The sequence below is a fragment of the Plectropomus leopardus genome, chromosome 2, assembly GCF_008729295.1.
Source record: "Plectropomus leopardus isolate mb chromosome 2, YSFRI_Pleo_2.0, whole genome shotgun sequence".
Lineage (NCBI taxonomy): Eukaryota > Metazoa > Chordata > Actinopteri > Perciformes > Serranidae > Plectropomus > Plectropomus leopardus.
The window spans coordinates 32,289,236-32,310,039 of record NC_056464.1 but is presented as its reverse complement, the minus strand read 5'-3'; the positions used below and the strand labels follow the sequence as shown (position 1 = coordinate 32,310,039).

At 39.3% G+C, this 20,804-nt stretch overlaps 1 protein-coding gene across 4 annotated transcripts in view; it reads right to left on the bottom strand.

Annotated features, from left to right (window-relative positions):
* rap1gapb (RAP1 GTPase activating protein b) overlaps positions 1-20,804 on the bottom strand; it is a 143,406-nt gene that overhangs the window by 82,857 nt on the left and 39,745 nt on the right. For 3 of the 4 annotated variants that reach the window (XM_042508971.1, XM_042508998.1, XM_042508981.1), the window contains exon 1: positions 4,295-4,410. The exons of the other annotated variant lie outside the window; for it this stretch is intronic. In XM_042508971.1, the coding sequence (XP_042364905.1) occupies positions 4,295-4,338 (44 nt within the window). In that variant the 5' untranslated portion in view covers positions 4,339-4,410. Of the gene's footprint in view, positions 1-4,294; positions 4,411-20,804 lie in introns of those variants that run through there. 4 annotated transcript variants of the gene reach the window in all.

The following is a 20,804-nucleotide window of genomic DNA, read 5'->3' as shown; positions in this document are numbered from 1 at the left end:
TCTAAATCATTTGTCTGATTCACATAACTGTCAACTCTGAATTTGCATATGACAAAAACACTGTCACATCAACAAGAGGCAGTAAAACTGCTGCTCAAATAGATCACAAAATCCAGGTGTTGGTTTTAGCTCATCGGTTATTTTTTTGTAGTTGTGTCCGAGTGTTTTGTGGATGCGGACACTTTATCATCGGCTAACAGCAATTTATATTAAATTGTGGGCGGAAATTATGCTGAAGGAAAATTACTTCTTCAAGGCCAGGTAAACAAATGTGGACCGGTAATTTGATGGTCCAAGTCTGGGCTCAAACCCATTTCAGTGTGAGAATCCTCTCCCTGCTATTCATTAGGCATTAATTTCCCCAGAGACACTCCTTTTCAACAGCAAGGCTTTTAACAACAGACACAAATTTTGTTGACAACTGCAAACAAATCAAATCTGTTTGGTGCATTAAAGTGAGAAAGTAAAAAGCTAATTTCTTTGTCTTGAAACAAACATGTTTCTGTCAGACAGCTGCTGGCTTTTTAAGAACCTGAGGCAGTGGTAGTTTAAAGATTAGAGGAGGAGGTCTGCAATTGGATAAGAGGTAGAGGGGAACATTTGGGGCAAGGTAAATGAATATTAAATACAGTCTCTCAACAGGCAAGCTGTACTGAACTATTAAACTGCTCCAGTGGAGCTTCTATGGGGACGATTTGGGGGACTGCGCACTATAGAAGAGCTGAGCTCCTCTTTGATACATTACAAAAACTCATCCTCCAATTTTGGTGCTTTGGTGTTCTCATTTGACAACTGGTGGAAGTAATTGAAACCCCCCTCCAGATACATTTTATAGTATGTGAAAATACCCTGCTATGATAAATAATTTGTTTAATGTGTTTTTTCCACATAAAACGTAAAAAAAGATTTTGTGTTCCATTTTCTCCAACACGCTTTGCTAAAATAAAGTGTGGGGATGTTTGGCTATGTAAAACTAGAGCAAGGTGGACTGGTGAAAGAAGATGGCTAGAGTTAGTCTCATACCGCTTTCCCAACAAAATTAGCACCTGCACATGGGTTTTTCAAACACGGGTTAACCCAGACAATACTGCATTCACACCGCCAGTGGACACACCACGCAAATCTGCCTTATAGCTTTTGTGTGTGTGTGGGTTGTTTTGTTGGTGTGTCCGTGCGATGTCACAGACAGACTGGAGAACAGGTAAACAGTAGACAGCTGCAGGACAAGAGGTCTTTGAAAACTTTTCAATGGTTCCTTCTCTTCATTTATCACATATGTATTTATAAAACTCTTCAGTCTCTCCTTTAAAATCGGTGCAGATGTATTTGGATCAGTGTTTTAGTGCCGCTAATGAGGACACAGAGGGTGATTAGTGACGACACATCAGTGCATCTCGCCAGTTGAGGAGTTGAAATTACTGAATATCTGAATTGAATACTGAACAACTGAATATCCCTCTGCTCCCTTCCAAGCATGTATGAAAACCTACCTATGCAAAAGGTCTTTTCTATAGCCGGAGGTTGGTTTATCCTCTCTATGATAAAACATGGCGGGCTCCATGAAAGAGAACACTGTAAATATAAGGGTTCAATCTAAGACACCAAAACACAACGATTCTCTGTTTCAGGTGATTATAGACGAATGAAAACCTCAGTATGAATACTATATTCCATTACTACCAATAGATACCCCTAAATTCTACGAAACAAAAAACCTTCACAGTTCATTTACATACATTTCTCAGGTCACCACTTTAAATTACATTTAAGTCAGATGGATCAATCTTCAACTCTGGTCATAATCAATCCCTGGATATCACTGTGGGCGAAACAAAACAAAAAAAAAGAAACCCTACATTATGTTTCAACCTGTAATCCTCTAGAAACTCACATAGTTAATAAGAAAGCCCAAGTTCCTAAATAAAACACCAGAAATCTGAGTTAATATTGGAGACTTTTCCCACATTGAAGGACTCTTGATGAGATTTTACAAAGTAATCGCAGTTAACAAAACCTTACTGGCTCAATTCCAGCCTCACACACATATTGCTGTTGTGTAGTCCACTGGGTTTTTCATGAGAGGCAAACACCGCCAATTAACCAGAATCACATCTGCTGGACCTGAACCATCGGAAACCTGATAGTCGAGTCAATATTAGCAGCTCATTAATGTCCAGTTGCCTACTAAGACTCAAGAAAAAACATCTCATAGGTCTTTCTCTGACAGGTGGACATTTGAGACACAACTCATTAAGTTTATGGATGTGTTAACAAATTGACCTTCAGCTTACTAATTTACAACAACAAAAAAAAGCTGTGATGTTACAACAAATTTTGATATAAATAAACACCAACAAAGGTTAATAAAATACAACTTTCTAGCAGGTTTACACCAAAACCCTAAATAAAATGTACGCTTCAAATGCAGTTGAGATCACGATGCATTTCAGAGAGTAACACTACTTTTTTTGGACTGCTATTCCTAGAATCTTGATAAAGTGTTTGCTGCTGTTCCAAAAATGTTGTTTTTCCATGCCCTACATAGCACTTCCTCATCTGTAATTGTTTAGCGGCATCTGCATGTGCACTCGAGCTAACTTTCAACCTGACTCCCAGCACAGAGATGTCAAATTGAGCCTCATGAGTGTTTTCTAGGAAGACTTGGCAGAGCCAACAAGCAGAAAAACACAATAGTAGAAAGTAATTTCGTTGCCTCATGAATTCTAATGCACTTGCGTGGCTGAGCGGCACCCTCCTCATAAACCAAAGACTTTCCATATCTCAAAAATTCACATTCTGACAGCCACAAACTCATCACTCACACAAGCAGAGGACTGCGACTATACAAAGTGGCTTTCTTCCTCTTTCACACCCTCCTTTTAATCAAGCTAATGAGTTATTTAACTTGTTCGCTGCCACAGTGAAGCGACGGCTAATTGCTCACTTTCACTTTCCTTACAGTGAAAAACACCACCCAAATAAGCCTTTAATTGAATCTGTTATCTTAGAACAATAACTAGCAACATTTAATTTCTTTCCTTCGGAGAATGACACTTCACTTGATGGACGACCGGTACTTTGTTTTTAATGTGTTTGTTTTCTCCCAAATATAGAAGGCGAAACAGAGGTAATGAAAAAGTCCCCTTGTGTCTTGATCCCTATTGGAGAACTTTATGTACTACTAATGGTATAAATTATTGCCAAAAACACTACAGATTGTTTTACTCTACAGGTATAAATTAAGGTTATTTTGCTGAGTAATCTGCTGACCAGCTACTTCTTACATTAAAGGGATAGTTGAGATTTGTTGAAGTGGGGTTGTATGCAGTACTTATCTGTAGACAGAATATTACAAACAGTAGATGTATGACATGGAAGCTAAGATATCTACTACTGTGTACAAAAGTCTCACCTAAAAATATCAAGATCAGATTAAGTATTCACTCCATTGAGGGTATTTTTACTGCTTTGCCTTAATGTTGGACAGTGATTTCCAACTGGAAAGTGATTACAAGAAATGGCCCAAAAATTAGCAAAAAAAAAAAAAAAAAAAACGTTTGTAGAAAATTATCTGAAAATAAGATGAGGGGAAAAAGTTAAAAATAAAAATGACCTCAAGAAAGTGCTAAAAAATCTACATTTTTCTGTAACCTAATCTTAGATATATAATTAAGAAAATTATGTAGTTTTACTGAATATTTTTCCTCATTTCTTTAATAAAAATGCATCATTTTTAGATCATCTCCTTGTCACCTTTACCTAATTTTTTTGCAGTTTATGGGACATTTCTTCAAAATTGCTCTTTTTTTTTTTATATGCCAGTCAAAGGCATCTGAGTGCAGTAAAAGAAAACTCATGTAAATAAAGGTGTTAAGGGGTTAATGTTTATGTGAATAAATAGATAATAAATAAAACTTGAACTATCATTTTAAACACACACACACACAAAAAAAAAAAAAAAAAAAAAATGCTGGAATTGGTCACCATGGCCGAGGCAATCAATCATCATCCTGATTAGCCAATCCCATGCACTGAAGCAGTCTCCGTAACCTCTCCCTTTGCGGCTCATTATTTTGGCATCGCAGCAGCTTTTCACTATTAATGGTTAAAGCTGTAAATTAGCAAACAGTCGCTGACAGTCAATGACCTTGTCAGAGTCATCCCGCTCTGCTGTTGTTGAGCAGGTGCAGTGCAACTCCCCGAGCAACAAGATGCAACAGGTACCCTGACACCGCCACATGCACACAGCTGGCAAACTCCAACACTCAGAGAGATTAATCCTCTATTATCTTACCCTCCATAAGCTCCAAATGTGAAACTCCTTTTCCTCTGAGGCATTCTGCCGAGCGGATGAGGAGGATTCCCAGGTGAGTGCAGGGTATCGGTGCAGTTTACAACAAAAGGCTACACAATAACATGCCTCTTCCTTTTTCTATCTCTGTTTGTTCATCTACGCACCACTTCTCTCTTTCTACACCTCTAACTCCTCTCTCCTCCCTCCTTGTCTCAGCCCTCATCGAGTCTGTGTGTTTTTTTTGTCTGAGAGTATTTTATGTGTGCACACACCCTGGCCCTCCCTCCTTGTGTCTCCTCTGTGCTCTGTGGCTAAGTAGCTCCCGTCTCTGCCAGATTAAGCGAAAGGTGCGTCCGGCTGTCCTGTTGTCCTGGAAACAAACAGGACTATTTTCAGGCTCTATCTGACTAATTCTCATTTCCAGCAGGAAGAGAATTCAAAAATACTTAAATTTACAAGTCCAATGTCCAACGAAGGCAGTTTCCTTCTGGCAAACAACTCAACTGACAACTGATTGTCATGACATGAATAACAAGAGCTCTTTGCACAAGCATGGCTCTTGTGGGAAAAAGCCACGCAGACATGCACTGTAGATATAGCAACACAGTTTAACGATCCCCTCCTTATGTCCCCATCAATATCTGACCTTAAGTACTTGTGTCTGTGCAAAGTTTGTCACTAGAGAGGTGTTCTGATACTCCTCAACTGAAGGGGGCGATGTCTGCACTTCCCTAAAATGTGAGATTCAAACGTATGCTGGGCAAACTATATTAGGTACATCACGAATACAAACGTTAATTACTGTCTTAACAAGAAACCCATTTTGACGGAGAAACAGACTTTAACACAAATCCTGAAGCTTCCAGCACAAAAGTGAACATGTAAAAATTGTTGCAACTTATTGCAGGTGATGTAAAAATCTCAGCCAGATGGAATATATCTTTCTTCAAACGTTGATTAAACTTCTGGTACATAATTACTCTATATAATTATATGCAACCCCTTCTCATTCTAAACTCGTCAAATACTGAGGTTCTGTCAGCCTTTTCAGCGTATGAGTGTGACACCAAAAGCCATCCTCCGCATCTACATGCAATGCGCACGGGAGGCGTCACTTGACAACACAGCCAGACGATACTGGTCACGTGCACCTGAAATGCTGAAGGACAGCATCATGTAATATTGCTGCTGAATCACTTAATATAAGGGGTGCAAGTGAGCTTATAGGGAAGGAGAGTAGGGAGGTGGGTGAGTGCGATTTCCGCGACACGTTACCATGAACATCTTTTGCCTAAGCTAACCATCCATGACTTTGGTGCCTAATCCCAATCGTCGTGACAGTCCGCGCTCTTGCGTGAACATAGGGACTGTGCTGCTTCCTCCCACCACACGTGCATCTGCTGACATCACCGTAACGGCATCCTGAAGCGTAAACAGCTGACGCGCAAGGATACCTTAAACATCATAGGTTGAGGTGGAAGGTGCTGACAAAGCGGCACCATGTGACGAGTAACATGTTGTAATGTGATTACACTGTGACATTGTAGCAGATGATCAGAGGTGCCGACTGTCACGCAATGAGAGTGAGACACACACAACCGCCCCTATTTCTCACGCCGTCAAATCCAAAACAGTTAAAAAAAGTTTGAGTAACTCATGAAAAGGGCTGGGCAAACCACCAGCAATATCGTTCGGACTTCCTTCAGAATTTTACAGAAAAAGAGTTTTCAAGGCAGATCTGCCAATCAAATCTGCCTGACTAGTGCCCGACGCGGCTTTTGTCTTGAAAGCAAAGGTCTAGTGCGAGTGCCGCTGCCAGCTTGGGACTTGCGTGGACCTATTTTTGTGTTATTTATTTTATTTATTATTACTTAATGCCTCAAGCATCCAATGTATTATTTCAGTCAGTTTGTTGTTTTTTGGGGCTGAACATTTCAACATTTCCCTGTTAGTTGAAGATAATAAAATAAGGCTCATTGAGCTGTCAAAAACTAAGTTTGTCTTGCTCTCACTTCTTCTGCCTACTTATATCACATTTCTGCATATGTGTAAGGAAAAAATTGCTGCATGTGCATGTTGGCGCACCACTGCTGCTGCCGCCGCTCAATTGGAGCATCTGAACTTACTAAGAAATCAACATCAAAGTCAAACATCTGCCATGACAGTCACTGAACTTAAGTTATAATGTGACAGCTTAATCACTGATGTGCAAAATTAAGCAACTTTTTAAACCTCTGCAGATACGAAGTGGAATGCTGCCCAGGTTCAGGGTTGATATATTTTTCTTTCTCTACCCTTTGGGAGGCTTCAGTGATCTGGAACAAATTTTGTACTGCGCTGAGATTGAATTGCCAAGATGTCATGCCACCTTATGTCAAGACAGTAATTTGGCACACCTGCTTTTCATTCTAACAAGACTGTTGTTGGAGCATCTCTTTAAAACTCAAACACATGAGTGTCACCACCTGAGTGAGACAAATAAATCTGTAAATGAAAAGCAATTCTGTCCAGTAATGTCTTAGTTTGCCATCAAATTACCTGGTTCACATCTTAGATAACGACTTCTACTAAAGTTGAGTTGAACTGAAAAGAGGACGAGCCAAAATATCTGATTAACCCAAGTCTCTCATGTTACCTGACCTATTTCACCCTGGTAATTCAAGCTCTGTGACCCACATTCAGAGATTTTGCTGTGATCACACCCCTCCAAAAAGAACAGAGAACGACATTTCAACCACTGAAGATCAACATAATTTCTCTTGAACTCTGCACATAAATCAAATGGAGAGACTTGTCAGAGTGACACCTGCATCAGGGCGTGTGGAAAGTGATATCTGTGTCAATCTGCTGGCAGAGCACGTCTGCTTATGGTCAAACAAGAGAGGACAATCTTGCAGCATCTTGGATCTCCTCCTTCTTGTCTCTTTTCATTTTCTGTCTTTTCTATTTCACCTCTCTCTCCCTTTATCCTTCGCCCTGCTCTCCTCTCCTCTCATGTCCGTCCTCTGCCTCTGGCTGTCCTCTTCACTGCTTCTCTTATATACTGTTTATCTGAGTAAATTATTAAGTTTTCTCCCATGATGAGACAGTATATCCCGCCCTGCCCTGTGCAGTTCAAGTGCATTGATTGTCCTCTTGTCCCTCTGAGCATCAGCGCTAATGTCGGGGTGACCTGATGACTCCTCAGTCGACCTTTTGTGATTCTATTAGGTCTGACTGGACTCTGGCCAGACGTGGGCTATAAATCAAATCAGAAGCTTACAGGAGAGGACACAGGAATGTGCCATGCATATCCACGGTGTCCCCACCAAGGTCTTTCTACTGCTTTATTGATTGATATTGACACTGATTGACGTGCTATGTGAATATTCTCTATCTCAACTATAAAAAAATCAATCATTTAATGTAAAAATAAGACTTAATAGTTGGTTTGGGACCAAGAATCGTATATTAAGATGAAGTGACAGTGTTGCAAGAAAAAGAAACTTACAATAGGGGAAAAAGTGTATTATGTGATATATTTGGGTCATGACCTCAGGGCTAATGTCACATATATTTAGATTTGAATGTAGCAGCCGTCTGCCGAGCAGAGGTGGCTCAGTCTCTTAGGATTTGTTTGTTTTGAAGCTGGAGCATGAGGACAGTTTGTCTAATATATGACACTCTCATTATTTAAAGGCCCAATGTGTGGGCTTTGGGGGATATATTGGCAAAAATTGCATATAATTGAATAAGTATGTTTTCGGTGTTACCCATAGAATAAGAGCGAGGTAACGACAGCAAACTTTTGTGGGGGTTTTTTTCTTCTTTTTTTAAATTGGTGTGCTCCTTTATATCATTCTGTGTCCCCTCTCTAAAGGTATTTGCGGGTCTGTGAACACAGCGTAGGCGGAGCTCTCCATGAGCTCTTATCTTTTTCAGCAGTTGTTTGTGTCTGGCAGGGTTTAATTCAAAATTCAACGTGCTTCATGTTCTGCAGCTCCATCTGTGCCCAGAGTATGCTCTGCGCTGAATTGCTGAACAGTGTCTATATTTTAACAGTGCTCCTAATGAACAATCCGGCTCCAAAAATTGAAAATCTATATGCAGATGTTTTGACCATAGCAGCCTGCTACAAATAAATGAATGTTGGGAAACCCTTTTTTGTGTGTGTATAATCACCTGACAATAGGGCTTGACATCTTTTTCAGTACTTTAGAATGAGCTGTTTATATCTACAAAAAAAGCTGGTCCTCATCCATGAATCTGCTATGTTACACTGGCATGTAGCCCAGAACAGCACACTGGCTCTAGATAGCCACCGTAGTAAGATGGTCAGCAGCCCCTCCGCGATGAACCGAACAGTGTCGAAAAACAGATTTTTAAAAGTGAAACTGCTTTATTCAGTGTTCTTACTGGCTTAAATCACAGGATCTATTTGTTTTGTAAAGGAGGAGAACTCTGGATAAGTCAGCTCCCAATAAAACCCTCTCAAATATCTGGAAGTAATTAGGGAAGCCTTTTCACCATGCTAGCAGCCAATCTCTGACATGCAAAACAGCATTGATCACTGACACTGCTTGTACTTAGTGTTTTCAGCGTTCAGTGGTCAGCGGTTTTCAGATATCAGAGAAAAAGGCAAGCATTCATCTTCTTTCTCAGCTGGCAGCCTGTCTGCCACGAGCCAAACACGACCGAGAAGTACAGCTTTGTATCCAGAAACTGATTATTATAGTGTTTTTACTGGCCGAAATTACCTAAATTCTATTTGTTTTAGAGAGCTAGAAACCTCTGCGGGTAATTCAGCTCCCACTAAAAAACCTCCTGAACAATGAACACGGGAGGAATTCTAACTGGGAGGTCATGCTTGTTTCAGCTGGTTGCAATCTGTAATCCTCACCATTAGATATCCCAACATCCTACACACTGCTCCTTTAAGTCTTTGTATACATCTCAAATACACATTTGATGGTCATTTTATTTGTCAGCTTTTTATGCCAATTTCTTACTTTAGTAAATGAAATGGTTTCAAATGCACTGTCATGATATAGCCCAAAGAATTAGTATTCTCCTCCAGTCAGATCCTTTTTTTATTTAGAACAAAGTGGGCAGAAATGGCGGCTCCTCCGTTCCAGTCAGCCTTCCCCAGTTCCCCCTCTGATAATGACACTGAAATGTCACGTCTCAAACACAATGAGTCTCCAGAGCCAGACTTCAGCTGACAAACTTGTTATTGTTGCTACTGTAATGTAGTTTCAAGAGCTCTTTTCACTGTTGCTTTTCCCCCACGTCCCTCAAAAGATGTCCTTGGTGAAGATGTGGGAAGTGAGAGAAAAAAAAAAAACTATTTACCCACAGTGATTTGTGTGAGGCAGGTGAAAGGGAAAGGGCAGTTTGGTGTAATTAGTCTGTGTCCACAGGTTTCGCTCGGCAGACGTGGCAGGCCGGCTGGAGTGCTCTTCTCAAGCAGGTCAGCCTTGACTTTGAGGGGCTTGACTGGCAACGGGAGGACAGGGACAGTAATGAGACGCTGCCCTCTGCGAGATGGGGATCAGTCCAGTGAAACACTGCTGTCGCTGCGACACATAAATACTAGCGAGACACAGAGTAAAGAACTTTGAACCTGAGACGCTTCATTTAGAAAAATGACAAAAATGCCGTGAGGAGGAGGGAAGAATATGGACAGTGAAATAACATTTACATTAGGGGTGTGCCCAACTCAGAATTATGTCAGCCAAATCAGATTTGGCTGGTCAATATGAATATTCAATGATTCATAATGTTTTCCATGCGAAGTTTAAAGTTTAACAGGATCTGCGGGACGTTCAGTGTGACAGCAGCATTAACATCACATAGTAAACAAGCTAAATGTGCAACATTTTTTGCAGATACTAGATATCAAGCAAAAGCCAGAGACTGTATCATATTACATTGCTAAAAACTGTAAATTCACCACTTAAAGCAGAAGGTCTCTTCTCCTCTGTGCCGCTGTCAGCATGTCTGCAGCTAAATGTAATCAAAGAGTAGCGTGAAAGTCAAGAGCACTCACTCTGCAGCAAAATCTGGTGACGAAAACATCCCTAGAAGTACACTGACAAAAAACAACTGCTCGCATACTGAGACTACAAGAAGCACAACTAGAGAGAAAATGCTTAAAAATGGACTCTACAAGACTCAAAAATACGACAGTGGACTGGAGCAATAATCAGTAAGTATAGTTATCTTCTCAGATGTAAAAATGTGTATGCACCCAAGCAGCTTTTTTAGCTTTTGTCTTTGGATTTGTTATTCTGTCGTAACTGACATGTCCATGTCACAAATATTTGTGCTCAGAAAAGTTAAGTTAAAAAAAAGACTTCTCTACTAGAAGCAATCTCAGTCGACTGAGGGGTCTCTGACTCATGATTTGAATCTCCAATTTTCAAGGGGCAACCCTGACTTACATAGACAGAAAAACAAACTATACGAAGGATCTTGATAAATTTACATTTTAAGGAGAAGAAAATTGGAAGTGAAGTTTCTTGTCTACAACAGTTTGTACTTGACAAAGGCAAAATGATACAGACAAAAATCACAGAGGACTTAAAACAGTCGTGTGGTTCACATTGCAGCTGACGTCTCTGCACTTTTAACAGATTGCTGCTTTGATCCTTTATAACAGCTGACTGAGAACAAACACATCAGGAAGACTTTCTCATGTTACTCAATCATTCTCATCCCCCCTCTCTCTCACTCCTCTCCTAGCTCCTTGTATCAGCTAATTATTTACACCTTTAGTTTTACCCTCTGAAACTTGGATCAACATCATTTTTCTTGTCCTGCTTTTAGATGCCTTTAACAAGTATTTAAACCTTTGAACCCTGAGAGATTTCTTTCAAAAACATGGTGAAAAAAAGGCAATGAGCAACTTGGGAATGTTTCACAAACTGTAATAAATTAGTAGATTTGGAAAATGATCTTTAAAAAGGTAGGGAAAAATTACTTAGAAAAAAAACTATGAAAAAACTATATCATTATCATAATTGTATATTTAAAATTTTGCTGCAGAATTCTTATAACTTTTTAAGCATTTTTTCCAAGCAACTTCCTTGTTGTTTAAAACTGTTTTTGTTATGGTTGCTTTTTTGTTTGTTTTTTTTTTTTTTTTTTGGGGTTTGTTTGGTTTTTTAAATAATTTTTTAGATGATTTTCTTATACTTTTCACTAATTTCTTGCTACTTTGGGGGTCTGTTCTTTTTTCATTGCTCATGGCAATCTTCCCAGGTTTAAAAAACAAAAAATCAATATAATTTTCTCAGGTTTGAAGGGAAATTTCAATCCAAAATTATTGATACATATTTTTCTCTCATCTGTAGTGCTATTTATCAATCTAGATTGCTTTGGTGCAAGATGCCAGATGTTGGAGATATTGGCTGTAGAGATGTCTGCCTTCTTTCCAATATAATGGAACTAAATGGCACTCGGCTTGTGGTGCTCAAAGCGCCAAAAAAACTACATTTGAAAAAGTCAACAGCAATGTCTCTTTCCAGAAATCATGACCCAGTTATTTAAGGAAATCCACAGCCACTTATATCATTGCTGTCAAACTTTAAATCTGTTCTCTCTACTACTGTCAGCTGTCATTTAAGCGTGAATCCTTGTGACCCTCCTCTGCACTGGTTACTTCCAGTTCATTAATTCCAGCACCAAGGACTGATCTCACGAGAAGCCCACTCCTCTTCTCAGATCTCAGTGTCTTCTTCATTCATCATGAGCACCACCAGTGTCTAGTGTCCGCCGGGGGGGCTTTACAAGAACAATACATAAGACATAGATGACTTAACTAAAAAGCAAGAGATGAGTGTTAGTGGGGTTATTTAGGGAAACCTGTACGCTTTGATAACAGGTGGTGCTTTAGGAGTTTTTTAAACGTGTCCAGAGATGGAGCGTTGTGGATATCAGCAGGCAGAGTGCTCCAGAGCGTGGGGGTTGTAGTGCTGAAGGCTCTGTCTCCATAGGTACGACGTCTGGTGTTTGGTATGGAGAGTAAACCAGTGTCTGATGATGACATCGCTCAAATTTTTGCTCATGTATATAAATAATGTTTCACTCAAACAAAGCCTTTACAGATAAACTTTCTTCTAAAGTGGCCCACCAAACATCCACGCTCTCCTCAGGTCAGTAAAATAAAAAAGTCAGAAAATAGTCGGTAAAACCTTCACGCACAGCAACAGCTCTTCTGCCTTAAGGGCAGAGGAGCAATTACACAGTTACAGTACAGTTCCTCCCCTGTGGGAACAGCAAAGCAGGACATAGACACATTAAATATTTACCAGCTTTGCGCACAGCTACACTCCTGACAAGATCGCAGGGACAACAGGCTCTGCCTCAGTAGCCTGAAATGTCCACAATCATGTTTTCATTTTAGCTTTGTCGATCTTTCCTTGGGCTAAAATGCACCTTTGCTTGGCTTCTAACGGCACCACTAATACTTTTTTTGCAGTGTTATATGTTTTTACAACCCTACCAGCAGTTTAAGGCAAGCCTCACAAATGTATCTGTGGTTAATTAAATCTTGTAAATACTTTACTTGTAATTTTGAAGTCCCTTAACCCTTTGAAATTTGCAAAATAAATATAAATAAATAAATAATGAGAATTTTTTAAAAAATGTGAAAAGTACCAAAAAAAAAAAAAAAATTAAGAGGAAAAAGAAAAATAACCTGAAAAAAGTGTTTAAAAAATAATAATTCCATAAAATTATTTTGACCATACAATTTTTCAAAGTTATAAAAAAATGTTTTTTTTCTGTTCATTTTTCTTTATTATTAAATTACTTTTCAAAGCTACAAATTTCTTGCAGTTTGTGGTGCAGTCCTTACCAGGTCGCTCATTGCCTTTTTTCTCATGTTTTCAAAAGAAAGCAAACCATTTTGCCCAAATTTGGGATGTTTAAAGTCTTGTGAAAGGTGTCTGAACGCAGCACAAGAAAAATGACGTTGATTCAGGTTTTTGAAAGGGTTAAAGATCAACCTCATAACTTCTAATGTAAGTTCATGCACCACCTTCTATCAAGATGAATAATCAACACGCTCACTGTATCCAAACAGGAAAGAGGAAGCTAAAGAAAAAAGAAGGAAAAAGACTAATGAAGTTGACTTGGAGCAACACTACCCCTCGCTGTTAGCCAGAGGAACTACTTTTCCTGCTCTCAAGCTGCTGAGTGTCTCAGGGGCTGTTTGAGAGCTCTGTTTGACTCAGACAACTCTGAATTTTAAGCAGATCGACTCCGCTGCCTTTCAAGCAAACCGTCTCTATCGCCTGTGATGAGTTTCACAGCAGAGAGAAAACAGAGCAGGAGGAGAAAAAGAGACGCACCAGCTCACGAACAAAGCATTAAGATTTTATCTCCTTTTATCTTTGTGACACTGTCCATTATTTTATCTCAGGTTTTGCACATTACTGGTCAGTGCAGTTCCACAGTTATGGAGCAGCAACAGTCTCTCTGCAGAGGCGGCCATTGTTCCGTAACCAAATGCAACAAATGAGATTCTCTCTCTCTCTCTGCCACAAATTGCAAGAGCGAGATTATCGGGGGTTGCTGACATTGTGTAACTCGCTCATCAAAGACAGACAGATTCTAGCAGGAACTCGGGAGACTATTCTTGTCCTCCATCACCCAGCCCCTCTAGATCTGAATGTCATGAATTTCACAACTCCTCTCCAGGCCATGATAACAGAGGAAGAGGGAGGTGGTGGGGGCGTCACAGGGAAGGAAAAAAATTGGGGAGATAGAGAGAGGAGAAAAGAAAGACTGTGTGTGTCTGAGACTGGCGACAGGGGTGTGGATATATATAGCATGATTAGGCATGACACAATCCAGTTGCCTTTATTTCTACGTTATCCGTTTACCCCGGTTACAGTCGTGTTGGAGAGGAGACAAAGCAGGAATATGAAGACACACATCACACCAACAGAGCAGGGAATTCTGTGAATGTTCCCCTGGAGCAATGAAGAGTGAGGGCGCAGCGTAGCAATTTACAGCACCGCTACACTCACACAATCCCACTGAAAAAGCCCAGCAGGACGCGTAACTCATCCTTGGGGGTGAAAAACCTAGAGCTGAAGCCCATTAGAACAAATAAAAAGAGAGATGTGGCCAGGCAATGGAGAGGGAAGCTTATTTTTCATGTAACTATTGAGTCAAGCAGGAGGAGAGAACCCCGTGGGCCACATCCTTGGATTAATGACTTTGCAGAGGGAGGAGCAACAGAGACTCAGTTAGGGGGCTGACTTTGATTTATCCACATGAGAAGGCTAGATGGGGACCGAGAGGAGGCAGCGAGAGATTCCTAATCATGCAGCCTCATCAAAATAATCACTCATGCAGACCTCAGGGCCTGTCCACTGTCAGCTACCTGACCTGCGCTTCGTTTTTTTTTTTTAAGAGCCGTCACATTAAAAGTTCTCAAGAAACTCCCCCAGAGCATGTGCTTACACTTCAACAAGATGTGGCTGTGAATATATAAAGAAGGTTTTTAATGCAAAGCTGTCCATCAGAGAGATTTTTGTTTGTCTTCTCTCATCTTGGCAGCTAAGGATGTAGCACTTAATTGCGGTCTGGTACTATGCAAATGACCTGTCACTGCAGAATTATGACATTTAAGTATCTGGGAGAGCAAGAGAGAACGGCGCATTATGCAATCATGTCATGCTCCAGTCTCCTAAATACTGAGATTTTAAAATGTGGTAAATGGAGTACATAAATAGACATTCTCTACCGTTATTAACCCTTTGAAACCTGAACAAATTGGTTTGTTTTTTTTTCAAATACATGGGAGGAAGGCTATAAGCAAGGAAAAAGTAAATGACCCACAAAGTAGGAGGAAATTGGTAAAAAGTGTGAGAAAATTACCTTTAAAAAAGTAAAAATAAGTGCTTAAAATTATTACTCTGTAATATTCTGTAACATAATTTTAGATGTTTCTATGATAATTATTAATATAGTTTAATATACTTTTTCCCTAGCTGTTTTACTTTTTATTAACATTTTACCCAACTTTTTTTTAATTTATTTTTTTAGAACATTCTACTAGTTTCTTGCATTGTGGAACATTTCACACCAAGTTGCTCATTAACTTTTTCCTCATGCTTTTAAAAGAAATCAAACAAATTGTTCAAAGGTTTAAATACTTGTGAAAGGTGTCTGAAAGCAGCACAAGAAAAGTGATGTCACTCCAGACACTTTCAAGGGTTAATAAAGAGAAAGGAGAGTGTAAATATTGTAGATTCATTCTTTCAAAAAGGGTTCAGTGATCCCCTGATATCAGACAAAATTGTCAACTGGTTATACTCTCTGTGTCCCTCTTCAGTCTGACATTGCGTCCACTCGTCACGCTCTCATCCCAACTTGTCCAATTTCCCTGTTTGTCTTTAGCACTCACTATTGTTGCTGTTACTCCTTATTGGTTGCAGCGAACAGCTTAAGAATGCTGGAAAAACAGTTTGCTAGTGGCTTTCGTTTTAGCTGTGGCACTGATTGGCTAATCGAGCCCTCCGAAGTGCTCAGTGGTCATTTTTTATTTTAACTGAGAACCCCAGTTTCATGTCATGATACCAGCAAAATCAGTCAACTCCAACTCGGTGCATTGGGTGTATTCAAAGGTCTGGACGAAGGCAAGTTCAGTGGTGGAGTCAGATGTTCAAACTGTATTTTTAAATCTGAAATTCACAAGCTTAGGACTGAAACAATGACTTAAAAATAATAAGCATTAATACTGATAATTGATGAATTAAGTACTTTGAAAAAGAAACAGAAGATCCCAAATTCCAGTTTTTCTTTGTGTGATGCAATCATAAACTCAATATCCTTCAACTGTTAGACAAACAGAAGGACATAAAGAAGCTTTGCTGGCTTTTTTTTTCAATTCAGTGAATTGCAATTACTTTTGTCCTCTATCTAGGTCTGATGATTAACCAATTAATCAAGAATCTCTACTTTGAAATGGTTATTGTTGGAGTTTATCACTCCGCCTCTCCAATCTGTCACTAAAGTGACCCTTTTGTGTGACAAACATGTAAGAGATGGGGGAGGATACTGACAGACTGTGGAAGACTGTAGCTTCAGGTGAACTGATAAAATGAAGTCACTTAGAGAGGGATCACTTCAGGTGCCAGTAGAAAAGGAATGGTGCACTAACATCAACTAGAGCTGAGTACTGGTACTCGATACCTTTAGGAAATCGACTGAAAAAAATCATACCAAGAATCAAAACTTCTCCAGTCAAACAATACCTGCATTTTTCATTTGCAAGAATTCTTTGATTTAATGCCACATGTTATTGACCCTCTACCACAGCAGCTACAGTCTGTGGTGAGGTGAAGTCGAGCACAATGTGTGCCGAGATGCCACCAAAACTGTCTGGTGGTATTTTATGCAACTGAATGCTTTCAGATGAATGAATGCTTACATGATGGGTGTAAAATGGAAAGAAAAACAGGTATTAAATGAAGTACTCTAATGGTATCAATATCACTTAAAGTGTACTGGTGTATACGTTTTTATACAATATCCAGCACTAACAGCAAACGATCACTGACTGCTGCTTTATCACAGAGACTTGCAAGAATCTGAGTGCACTTACTTTTTACGTTTGAAAAACTATATATCAAAAGAGCTGTGGGGCTATTCTTTTTTGCTGTTTTTTGATGGTTCTTATGAAAGGCTATACAAAAATATAAGTGCAGTAGTGCCTACTGGGCAACAAGTGGATGTAATTTGTTTTGGATGTGTTGTTTGTCTCCTCTGTGCTCAAGAGATATGGATTGCATGCAACAGTGAATCAAATCAGACAAACGACAAGCAATTTCAGATTCAGAAACATCTCTATTTGAAGGAGATGTCAAGACTGTGGCCAGCCTGCTTGACAAGAAGTCATCTCACACAGAGATGCTGAGAGTGTGGACGTCTCCCAGCAACACAGGACTCTTACACGGGGAACTGCTTTCAGCACCATGGACAGCAACACAAGGGAAAAGATCTAATAAAGGATTCTCTTAATACTGATGACCATCAGGTGACTGTGTCAGCACAAATTTAAATTGGATGATGTGGCATCATTTAAATCCACTGAACTTAATTTTAAAATCTAATCAATATCTCTGTGTTGTGATAAATTACTATAACTAGAATTACTGCCTTGCTGTTGTATGCCTCCAGCAACCAGTCAAGTTGCAAATACAGCTTACAGCTGTGACCACCAGTCATCACAATCACCTGTAATCAATTCATTCTCGAGTCCAGGTGGATGTATGTGGCAAATTTTAGGAAATCCCCCCAAAGTTTTCTTTAGATTTCACATTAGAGGGGAATGCAAAAGACAGGATCACAGTGACCTTAACACTTGACCAACAAATTCTAATATTTCATCTGTGTACATTTGTGCCAAATTTAAAGACCCCCCCCCCCCCCCCCCCCCGCAGCCACCCAACCCACGCTCATTAGAATGAGATGGATGAAAGGTCACAGTGCTCTTTACCTTTGACCACCAAAATCTCATCAGTTCATCCTTAAATCAAAGCGAAAATCTGATTTTGCCAATCTGATAATTGTTGAGTCCAAGTGGATGTTCATGTCAAATGAAGAAATTAATTGTTCAACAAATAATGTGTTCTTAAGATAATTCATTCACAACAATGGGATGTACGGACAAACAACCCAATTACATCATGCCTTTGGCCATGGCTATTGTTGCAGATGCATAATTAAGCACATAACAGCAACAGTTTTTCCATTTCATACAACACTGAAGCCACCCTAAATGACAGCAATTTCATTTGAGAATAATCCCAGATTATTTAGCTCTCTTGATTCAGTTATCCAGTAAAAAGATGATCGCTCCATTTTGTTTTGCAAATGATGGCGATTTAATTTGAGAGAAGTTTATTGAATGATTTTGAGAACTATGTCCTCACAGGCATGGCAGCATCAGCTCATTTAATTCATATTGGATCAACTTGAGCTCACTGGATGCTTTCCAGGCACGGGTTGGTTCAAATGACGCATTTTAGAGACAATCATTGCTAATTCCTGTGATACGTTTATCTGAAACTTTCTATAAAACAAGGAGGATGGACAGAAATACAGCAATTTCACTAAACCAAAAACCAATTTTTTACATTTCTTTGCTAATGTCGTAAACCTGAAAAGTTCCTGAAAATTCAGGTTTAATATTTACTGTCCTTTTAGCTTTTAGTCTCCACCAGCTTCTGAGGGAAATGTGTGTCTCTTTAGTTGCTTAATGCTTCTGTATGTTCACCAACATTGTCTGCCATTTGGTGCATGAATTTGAATGTGTTTAACTGGGCCACTATAAATAGATCACTCACAAACGTTCACATATAAACGCATACATGCTGTTTACATGTGCATGCATTTATTTCCACAAATTACAACCCTGAGATATGCCTGAGTGAAGCAGCTGCTGAAAGTGAGGGAATGTGCTTTGTGGCACAGAGTCTGTCAGCAAGCAGTGTGATCTCCGTGTTCACGCCGTGCTACGCCTCTTGGCAATAGCCCTCGATTTCAGTTGCAGCATCAAAGGGCAAAACAGCTCTTTCATTTGCCTTTGTTCCCACTGTGGCATTTCACCAAATCTGATGGCTCGGGCACCGTCCAGTCCCTGCTGTGGCCCTGACCCTTTGAGGTCCCCAGATTCCAGCTGGGAATCGCTGAGCTCGCTCCGATGAGGAAACACCTTGCTGTGACACAAATCTCTGGGACAACGACTATCAAGAGGCTTGTAACTCATAGGACTGCTCTGACACATGATCATCTTGTCTCTTAATTTATTTCCATCGGGACATCATTGTAAAAGAAAAATGGTATCTGTAAGTAATATAGAAAATATTATATAATGCTTGTACACATGCACCGGCTGTGCATGCAGACTGTTGCAGTTGCTCCTGCTCATTTCTTTCTGTGCATCATACTGTGCAATATTTCAAGTGCACAATACCCTCTTGTTTAATATATTTAATATTATTTAGTATATTTATATATTTTTATTCTTACCCATTCTATTCTTTAATTTATATTTTGCAAACTTGTAATACTATGTACATATATACATATTCTTTAATATCTCATGCACATATTTGTATTGATTTCATATATTTCTATTTCTTATACAATACTCTTCTTACATACATACAAACATACATATACACACACATACATATATACATATATACACTTAAAATATTTTATATTTTTTAATGTTTTATAAAAAAAAATTATATGGATATATTATCTTATATATTGTAGCATAATGAACCTTTTCCTTGCATTCTTCTTATTCTATTTCTATTTCCTTCCAATATCTCTTTGTATGTATATTATAAGATCAACTGTAAACAATTTCCCCTGAGGATCAATAAAGTATTCTGAATCTGAAATCAAATTTGAAATATAAAAAAATATGTATCAATTCTACTTTCTAACTGACTAGGGAAAACAACTTTAACTTTATGTGCCATAGCACTTTACAAATATTAAACATGATATCTACCCTATTGCACAAGGAAATGTGATTTTCTCTATAAATAAGAGGGTAAAAATCTTTTTTATCAAATTTCAACACTCACAAGAGGTTTCAGTGCTCAAACATTTCTAACAACAGCCAGCCTGGGGTCGGCTGTTATAAATAACTCGGAGACACGCAAGTCCATCTGGACCCTGTACGATAAAGAAATATAGAATATTTCAGCCGTCAACCCCAATTCTGCCCTCAATGCTTCTTTATCAGTTTCTGTTCGGGAATAACATGCAAACCCTGCAGCTCTGACAAGAACAATCCTTGAATGCACACATGCTGAAGAGAGGAAGATGAGTGTCAGAGGTCAGGGTCATTTCCTTTTCATTTCTTAAAAACAGTATTCAAGTCAGGGATGAAGCCCCCTCTCTATCCCAACTTTCAGACCAGAACCAAAGCCTATTCAATATGTCTGTGTTTTGAAATGATGGATGATGGGCGACACAAGGTTACACCAAAGACAATGGGCGGAGAAATGCAGGAGTGAATTAAATTTAAATTCAACACATCCTTGGAGACTGGGTCCTTGAATAAATGAGCAGTATTAAATTCAACATGCAAAGTAGCAATGCACCAATCTGACTAAGTCTGGAATTATTCTCTATGGACAATTTCATGTAACGAGACAAAATGCTGTAGCAGCATGTAAGTATACAAGGTCTATATAGTACATCCCCCTCGGAGAATTATTGTGTATGTGAAATGTCTGATTATCTATGGTAACTTCCTATAGCATTGTAATAAATACTCACATGATTACACAATTATTTGCAATAACTCTTTTTTTGACTGTCACATCCTTTCCTGTGGGGTACCTCTAGGCTCTGTCTCAGGACCACTGCTGTTTTCATCGGGCATGGTCTGCCTGAGCAACATCCCTCATGACCCTAACAGAAATTTCCATTTTTATACTGATGACATCCAGAGTGATATTACCACCCTGCCAGGAGTAACGAGTCC